The sequence below is a fragment of the Pezoporus wallicus genome, unplaced genomic scaffold (genome assembly GCF_028554395.1).
Source record: "Pezoporus wallicus isolate ANWC-B61680 ecotype Strahan unplaced genomic scaffold, APGP_CSIRO_Pwel_v1 scaffold_11491, whole genome shotgun sequence".
Lineage (NCBI taxonomy): Eukaryota > Metazoa > Chordata > Aves > Psittaciformes > Psittacidae > Pezoporus > Pezoporus wallicus.
Genome location: NW_026642649.1, coordinates 2,474,454 through 2,483,827, shown reverse-complemented (window position 1 = coordinate 2,483,827; position 9,374 = coordinate 2,474,454). Strand labels below are relative to the sequence as shown.

At 44.6% G+C, this 9,374-nt stretch overlaps 2 protein-coding genes across 3 annotated transcripts in view; one reads left to right on the top strand and one right to left on the bottom strand.

Moving 5' to 3' along the window:
• SH3BP5 (SH3 domain binding protein 5) overlaps positions 1-9,374 on the bottom strand; it is a 163,320-nt gene that overhangs the window by 151,347 nt on the left and 2,599 nt on the right. The window lies entirely within an intron of this gene.
• Positions 3,657-6,780, top strand: RPL14 (ribosomal protein L14). Its single transcript, XM_057431614.1, has 6 exons — positions 3,657-3,743; positions 4,044-4,145; positions 4,769-4,863; positions 5,531-5,630; positions 5,976-6,029; positions 6,575-6,780. Exons 1-6 carry the CDS (start codon positions 3,741-3,743, stop codon positions 6,758-6,760), a joined length of 540 nt encoding a protein of 179 aa, XP_057287597.1. The 5' UTR covers positions 3,657-3,740; the 3' UTR covers positions 6,761-6,780.

Here is a 9,374-nt window from a genome sequence, read left to right as displayed (position 1 = left end):
ATAAAGGTGTAATAAACTGCCAACACCTCTCAGGAATGTCAAGCCTGTCTCAAACCTAAGCTACATCCTTTTGTACCATGGAGATCTTGGCATGCCTCTGCTTATGGTACGTAAGATTTGTTTTGAAGGTTGAACAAAATGCTTTCATGCTTTGGTAACTGAACCTAAACTTAAATGTCTCATGGTTATCTCCAGAAGCCACTGGGGTTTCCAGTGCCCTTTTCTCTAACGCTTACAGAAATACTTCTGGTAGGTTCTCATCCTGAAACACTGAGCTGTTGATCTCAGGCAGCTGCAGTCAGCGCTGACTTGTCATGCATGTGTTATTTCAACTGTCTGGATAGACTCTCAGGCCTGGCACCTTCTGAAGCATTAACGTGTTGAGCCCTCCATTCAGAGCTCAGAGGAACAGGAGCCACCCTGCAGGCCAGCAGAATACCCTTTCTGAGGTGGGTTCAGGAATGTGTTGCTGGAGCTGCAGTGAGGGTTGTAGTGCCTCGATAAGCCTTTCCCCTGTCCTGGCCTCTGTGTGCCTTCAGCAGCACTGGGATCTACCTAACACATGCTCCTGTCAGAAGTGCTGCTGCCTTTGTGCTCCGAAGAGCTGACTTCACTTTCAGCTGACTGAAAGCCCCAGCATCCTTCACCAAACCTCTCATTCCCTTAAGTCGTAAGACTACAATTTTACCCACTGCTCAAGGCGTTCTTTGTGGTTGATGCCCCTTTTACCTGCTTGTCTTTTGGTGTTCTTCAGCTGAGTTCTGAAATAACCCTTGAAACAATCTCCTGCCATGTCATCTGCCCTCTTTTCCCTTTGTACACTGTTAATTCCCCTTTATATTGCCATAACATGATCTGTGAAACCGCAAGGGTAATACAGCTGAAGGAGTTAGCAGGAAGAAGGGACTGTTGTACTTCTGAGGACCTCCAAGAGGAGAAAAGAGCATCTCTGCTTCACTTCCCTACTCCCCTTCTACCATCTCCTTTTGCCCAGATTCAATACCTCCGTGGAGCTCCATCCCCAGATGTCCTCCAAATAGCCACTGCCAGTCAATTCACATTCCTCTCTTTCCATCTTCTCAGCATTGCTTCCCTTTGTGCGTTGTTTCCCCTGCTTACATCTTTCCTCTGTAAAGGGATGGTTACTCATTTAATGCAGTTTTTCAGTGTGAGCAAGTAAAAACTGGAAGGGAAATTGCCACATTCAGCATCTACTGCTAATGAGCTAAAGTTTGTGAGGCCACTTTAGTAGAGGTTTCCTTGCAGCTGTGTTGCATGCAAGAGAGTGCATGCACTAAAAGTCAAGTTAACCTTGGATTATGAATTGCAGTGGCATGTAGCGTGTTTTCTATCCTGACTTCATCTATTCCCCATATTGATTAGGTTGTGAGAGAACAGTGGCCAGTATTTTTAGCCATTAATATTTTCATGTTCTGTTTTTTGCTTCTGTATCACCTTCCTTCAGGTTTGGTTGGGATTTTGCTTTCTTTTGTGTTTCACAGGCTGATGGATGATTTGAAAGAACTAAATACCTTTTTAAATGGAAAAAAGAATGAAAGTTAGTGATTTTTCAAGAGAATCAGCAGGGAGGGTTTTGTCCCTTTTGTGTTGGTATAGCTATGTCCTGTCAGTCTTACTGAAGTAGCAGTACTTAAAATAAGGCAGAAGGTATCACAAGGTGATGAAGTGCTCTATAGCAACAAGTTACATCTGATAAACCAAAAAGCTTAATTCACAATGCACTGGCATTACAGAATAATGGCACGAGATAAAAGCTTTATCTTTGGTGTGATGGATCTGGGACTGCAGTTAAGGGTAGAAAATCCCAACAGTTGGATGAGAGCATTAAAATGTCTTCTTAAGTTGCCAAATTTCTGTGGGAGATGGTATTCTGGAACATGTACTTGCCTTACAAAACCTTTGCTTTGTGAATGGCAGGGCCATTCAGTCATGGGTTTACACAAATGGAACACGCTTGGAAGTGAGCTTCCTTGGAATTGGCAGCTACAGACCAAACTTGTTTAACAATCATTTGGACTCCCAGATGTGCTTGGATGGAGCCAGTTTCTGTTGAGGGAATGCCTTCCCCCTGCCACTCACCTCCTGTTTACCTGCAGTTCATGCTTGGCCACGCAGCCAGCTTGCCTGCCCTCGGCTACCTACAGCGGTTGCTTCTTGGAGGAGAGCTGGGGCAGTGGTGGTGGTCATGGCTTCATAGTCAGAGCTAAACCCTCCCTGAGGTGCAAGGCAGAACCCCATCAGCCACTGGGTCCTTGGCATGTCAGCTGGAACCAAACACAGGGCTGGGAAAGCCAGTGTATTAGCAGTGATTGAGAGCGTGCACAGCTGTAGGTTGTCTTTTCACACTCTTTATTGCCTGTATATGAAGACTAATAAAACTAACTTGTGAAAAGTTAATCCAAGTGTACTTTTCCTTATTATTTTCCCCCTGGTATAAATGTTTTCATCCTCGTGGACACGCTGCTCTTATGAGAGAGGTGGGAAGTCTCTGAAATGCTTTACTGGAGGGTGGAAATGTGCAAGCTGCGGAAGTGATGCTGCACAGTGGACAGTGCTCTTTATCTCCAGATTCCATACTCTTAGCAAGGAATTAAAACCAAGCCACTCTTGTGATTTTTATTTTTAAATATATATACACAACACACACAAACACATAAACTTCCACTTTTAAACATTGTTTTCAGTTAGGGACACCACTACTTTCTAGGGCTTCTTTCAGATTCAGGGCCAGAATGCAGAGCTGAAACCTTATGTGTCAAAGAGCAGCAATTCCCAGTTGCCAGAGCCAACTGATTGAGCTGCAGATGCATTAGAGAAAGAACTGTGGGGCACAGGGAATAGGACCTATAGGGAATAGAGATTGTCTAACAGGAAAAAACACATCCATGGAGAAAGAGCAGGAAATTAATCCACCAGAAGAATGAGATGTAAGATGAATTGCATAAGGCCATTGGTGAAGGGGCGGGGGCCAAAAATGACAATTTCTTATAAAGCAATACCCCATGCTGGTGGAAGAAAGCAGCAACTTGTGCTGCGTGGTGTAACGTCTCCGGAGATAACGTGCTCAAGCACAGACCAAATGTCCCTTTTGGCTGTTTCTAAACCAACTTCTCACCACCTACGGAGCCCACCGGTAACGCTGGATTTACCCCATTCCCCACGTGCTCCGTTGCACCCAGCGCGCTGCCAGGCCGCACTCCCGAACGAGGGGCCGGCTCTGCGCGGTGGTACGAACAAACACCCACGGCCCGGGCGCTGTATCTCCTCCTCCCCTCGTTAAAACAAACGTCCCGTCTCGAACACGGGGACAACTGTAACAGACCGCATCGGTTCTGCTCTACCGGAGCTCAAACACGAGCTCACACACGGGCCTCTGCCATCCTCAACGACACCGCGCCGCTGCCTGACGGTGAGGCGGAGCCAAGCCGCCGGGCCGGCGCACCGAGGCTGCACTCCCTCCCCTGGAGCTCGGGGAGAAGCGCAGCTCGCTGCCCGGGGCGGGCCCGCCGCCTCACGGACCGACCCTACCCCTTACCGGCAACACCCACGGGCCCGGCAAGATGGCGGCAGCCCTTCCCCTCTCCCCCCCAGCACGCACGCACGCACGCACGCACGCACGCCACCGTCACGCTACTCCGACGCATGCGCAGTGGCGGCTCCGGGTGGATTTCCGGGCGCTGCGAGGGAGGCTCCTTCCTTTCTGCTCGCGGGCGGCCATCATGGTACGTGCGGCCGGCGCGGGCCTCCGCGGCCCCGGCGGGCTCCCCTCGGCCTTCCCTCTCTCCCTCCGGTGCCTTCCCGCCGCGCCTGTGTCTCCCTGCGCCCGGCTGAGCGGCTGGGCTCACGCACTTACCCCTCCGTGAGGGACTCACCCCTCCGTGAGGGGAAGGCCGCAGCCGCCCCACGCGTGCTGGGCTGGGACCGGGCCCCGCGTGTGTCTGCGGGTGGGGATGCTGCTTTGAAGGCTGTGAGGAACTTGGGTCTGCTCTCGCCTAACTCCTGTCAATTCGCGTTGCTCCCAGGTGTTCAAACGCTTCGTCGAGATCGGCAGAGTCGCCTTCATTTCCTTCGGGCCTCATGCTGGCAAGCTGGTGGCCATTGTGGATGTTATTGACCAAAACAGGGTAAGCCGTGAGTGCTCTACCTGTGTTTTCTTTTTCCTGGCTTAATAGAAGCTTGTACATTGAGACAGCTTGTAAATAGGTTTTTCAAAGAAATAAGCAATTGATAAAATATGAAATTTAATAGTCATTTTCTGCTTGAAGCTTCCAGTAGCAAGCTTTTATCACTGGCAAGTGCTACATTCCCTTTTCTGCTACGTTTCCTAGGGGAAGTGGAGAAGTGATGTTAGTTGGAATATAAAACTTATGAATGGAATGGCATTGGTGTATGTTTAAAGCGAATTCTTGGGCTAGGGGACTCTCCTTGCTTAATGTTCAAAGAAAAAGGGAAAAAAAAAGGTGAAACATGTAATTTTAGTTCTGTGTGTGTTTTTCTTTTTACATCCAGTTTGTTGTGTTGGTTTTTTTTTCCCAAAACCAAAGATCAGGCCTTTGAAATTATTTTTGTAAAGCTTGGGTTGTGTACATAAGATTAAACTTGAGTTTTGTCTGCTTGACATTTATTGTAGTTTTGGACCATTGTGGTGAAGGTGCTATTCATACAGTATTAGGAGGTTGCTGTCTAAATCAAGTATGAAGGAAAAGCGCTGGTCCAACGTGCCCCCACATGTGTCTTCCTTTTTCAGGCACTGGTTGATGGCCCCTGCAGTGGTGTCAGGAGGCAGGCTATGCCCTTCAAGTGCATGCAGCTGACTGACTTTGTTCTCAAGTTCCCACACAGGTGAGTTGTTGGTGTTTTTTGACCTCTGTAGCAAACTGCTGTCATTTGATGACTGAATTATTTGATCTGATACTTGCTAAATCTAGAAGGTTCATACAGCATGAAGTCAGTGGATTAACATATGCACAGTAAACACTTGACAGGCTTTGTTATTGTAGTTGAATGCATTTAAGTTTGCATTACCAATATTGGCTGATAGCTGCTGTGCAGGAGCAGAGGAGACAGTGCGCTGGCTTAGGTAACTTGCAGATAGTTGTGGGGTGGATGTTGTGGGGGGAAAGCAGTTGCAGTAAATACTGTGTGCATCTTTGCCTTTGCTACTGTTTGGATCGCCTTTAGACATTAAATGTATTCCCTGTGTACAGAACTGCACTGGAATTGCAAGAGTTCTTTTTAGCTTAGTTACTGTATAAATTAATTTAAAATCAGGGATTGCTGCCTTTCTGATTCCGAAGTAGTGCTAGGAATAGTACCTCGGTATGCCTTTTGGAATCACTCATCTGTGAGCCCTAGCAAAACATTCATTAGGCCACAGAGATGTATGTGGCATTGACTTAAAGCGCCTGAAGTAATAGAGAAGGGTGATGTATGGAATTTGATGGGCCAGCATCAGAGAGAACCTTTTTATAAAGCCTTTGAAGACAATTTTGTGGCTGTTGTAATGCAGTGCTCGTCAAAAGTGTGTGCGACGTGCCTGGGAGAAGGAGAATATAAATGAAAAATGGGCAGCGACAAGATGGGCAAAGAAGATCGAAGCCCGAGAAAAGGTACAGTCTTTCACTGGATGCATAAGACACATTGTACTGCCTCTACTTAACTAAAATCAGGTTAAATCTAATAAACTATGTGTATTTGCAGTTGCAGGCTAAGATTGAAGGTAGACGAGGCATAGATGGCTTCAGCCTTTTGTAGTTTAACGGTAGAGACGGTTTTGTTAAGTCATTTCTATAACCACTCTCTTCCTGCACCATTGCTTCCCAGTGAACTAGTTCCAGATGTGCAGCTAAACCTAATTGGAAATGGTCAGGGTTACTTGTGGAATGTTTTGAAACAGAGTTGTACTACTTGTGTATGAGTATGTCAGAGCTTCATGACTGATTCTTTTCAAACAGAAAGCCAAAATGACCGACTTTGATCGCTACAAGGTTATGAAAGCAAAGAAAATGGTAAGTGTTGGAGTGTTGCTTTTTTTTATTGCTTGTAGCTTTCACTATATAGAGTCAAATTGCAGATATTGGGAGCCTTACTGTCATAGCTGGTTTGGGTTATGGAGTGGCACGAAGTATGTGAATGCGTTGAATTTTTCATGCTACTGTGGGCTTCTCTTCAGTATTAATCACACTTGAATCCATGTGATCTGTGTGTCAGTCCCCCAGGTTATAGCTGAGGAAGGAATTACCTGCTGATGAAATCGGGTACTTTTGATGAGTTGCTGTGATAGTATTTCATTTTATACACATACAATACTGGGATGCCCAAGTTACCAGCCAGAATGATGTTAACCATTTATCAGAACAGTTTTAGATGGAATTTGACATTTTAAATGTAACACCTGGTAAATTTTGTGACTATAGAATAGAAATAAAATTGGTTAACAAAGGGTGATTATAAAAAAGGACAGAATCTGAAAGCACAGGATTTAAATTAAGGCATACTTGAGTCATTGCTGGTTTCATTCTGATGGATGGTGAACATTTTCCTTTTTTTACAGAGAAACAGGATCATCAAGCATGAAATGAAGAAGCTCCAGAAGTTGGCTTCTCAAAAGGGCAAGAAGCCAGAGAAGGCGCCAAAGCCAGAGAAGGCATCAAAGGCAGAAAAGGCGCCAAAGCCACAGAAGGCGCAGAAGCAGGAGAAGGCGCAGAAGCAGGAGAAGGCGCAGAAGGCACAGAAATAAAATGAACTTCTAGTTGTGTATGACTTTGTGTCTTCTGATTCTTTAAAATTAACATCTGTTTTTAAATTTTAAGAAGTTCACTTTTGCATCTGACCAAGAATTGTTGTCTGTCTCCTTTATTAATAACGTCCCAGTTCTGGTGGTTTCCAGGAGTGTGCAGAAATGTTTGTCACATTCTGTGACACCATTCAGACTGTGCTGAGTGCTCTATACCTAGTGCCAGTTGAACTCTTTGCATGCCCAGTTAGTTGTCCAGATCCTGACATTTTAAAGCAGCCTGTTATGGAAACAGTTGGGAATGCACAGGATTACTTGCACAGTCTTGAGTATGAAAGGTGAGACATAATTACCCTCATTTCTTCTGTATAAGCCGTAAACTGAAAGTATGTGTTCTGGTTAGAATCTAAGTATGTCAGTGTTTGAACGGCTGACATGTTGCTGTTCAAATGCTTTAAATGACTCCCATGTTTAAAAAACAAGCCTTCCGCCACTGTTCAAGTACTGACCTGGAATACTTGCATCAGACGTCTAACACCACAGTAGTCCTGTAAGTACAGCTACAATAATTAATAGTTAATAATTATTAACAAGATGGGAATTGGTGACTTGTGTTTAATCGTGCTTGCTTTTTAGAATGGTTGAAGGATAAAGAGTTTATGTTGAGACCTGAGTCTAATTACAGTTAGGCAGCATATAATTCCTGCTTTTTGGTCAAGATCAAGTAAAAGGGGCCATGAGTTAAGAATTACTCAATCCACTTGAAGCACTGAAGTGCTTTGCCCTATAAAATGTTTCTATATCTTAATGTCATAATCCATCTTTTCCTGTGTTATCTCCTGTGCAGTTTGTTGCCAGGGGTTATGTGTTCTTCATTTTGAGTGAAGAAGTAGTGGAAGTCTTGAGATCTCTGGTAATGGAAAAGCAGATTATAATCAAATATAAAATGGAGGAGGGAGAATATAAGTTTTAAAAACAAATACATAATAAAATCTATAATATACTGATAATCATGTTTTTAAGTAGTTACATGGCTAGTGCTGTTTATTTCAGCCAGAATTGGCCATCTGCATGCTGAAACACTTCAAACTGTATAATGTTGTCTTGAGCTGTTTTTATGCCCTTGGAAATTGAGTTGATATGAACATGGTTGATATGAATGGATAGAACAACTAAGGAAAAAAAGCTGTGCAAATTGAGATTAAACCCCATGTTCAGGCATTGGGATCCTGATTTTTCAATTTGATTTTAAAGCAATTAAATCCACATACTCTGAAACTCTTAACTGGGAAGGAACTTGAAAGGTCTATCAGCCTGGAGATCCTTTAAGGTGAAGGATTTGTACTTTAGGGTTGTTTGGGGTTTGTTTTTATGTACTACTGTTAAGCTCAGTTACGTAAGATGGGGAATACTGGTAAAAGTGCCTGTAGAGAAACTGCCTTTAGTCATAATGAGGTCACAAGTGCTGTTTCTACATTATTTGTTCATTTTTTAAAGGTGCTTGCTTCCAAAGGGTAACTGGCTGTGACTGCAGCAATTTATCCTCTTTTCATTGCTACTAGTACCGCTTGACAGCCACTGAGTTATCCAGAACATTTCCATGATACAGTGTGTGCTGTAACCTGCGATGCTGCCTGGCAGTTCCTGAACAGGAACCTTAGAGTAGTACAAAAGATAGATGCAGGTTGTGTCTGCCCTAGCAGTACACTGTGGAAGTGGGTGTACTGTGGGAGGGCAGCATTAAAAATGATGGCTCTGTTAGGGAGAGCAATTGTTATGTGCCTTAGAAGAAAACTTACCTGTCATCAGATGCTGTGAAAGCACTGTTTTTTTACAGTTTGGGGGAAAGGAGAGAAGAGAACAATAGAATATATACTGGTCTTTGGTACTTGTGCTGTGTCTTTCTGACAGCATATTCCATGTGAGCAGCGTCTGGTGCTCCTCTTAGCAACTCGTGAAACCACCTGCAGCTTTGCATCGATGGTAGCCCACCTTCCTTTCAATCCACGAGTGTTGTGCCATCTGTGCTGCTTTGTCCTCTTGCTAAAGCTATGGGGATACTCTTAGTTCAGTTTTATTTCTGAAGGTTGCCACACGATGGCAACGTTAGCTCTTCACAAGGTTGTTCCCAAGTTCCAAGCCAGGCAAACTGCCTGCAGGGGACAGTGCCAAACAAAGGGGATGGCTCTCACATTTGAGGGCAGTGAGTGTGCTAATCCAGGTCTTTATTTTGCCTTTAGTTGGCTAAAATGTAAGGGTGTATTTGGCTTAGGGTATACTTCCTTAGTGCAAAGTGTAAAGCTGAGTGTAAAGAAAAAGGATCTGCTGTTTAGAAAAAAGCTTAAAGTCAGTCCCAGTGTTGATTTTCTCAGTTCATTTCACATAATGAGGTTTGCTGGGGGCAGAGGGGGGGGATGTACCCTACCCCAGATGTCCTGAGATCAGCAGATGATTGCTGTACTTCCTAAACTGATACTGCTAGTTTGCAAACACAGTCCTAACCTCTGTGCCTTGATGTCTGGGAGATGTGAGCAATGCTAGGAGTAGGATTGGACCCTTGGCATAGTCTGTAGTTAAAAAGTGTAAAACCTACTGCTACTGTGAAGCAGCTGCAGTT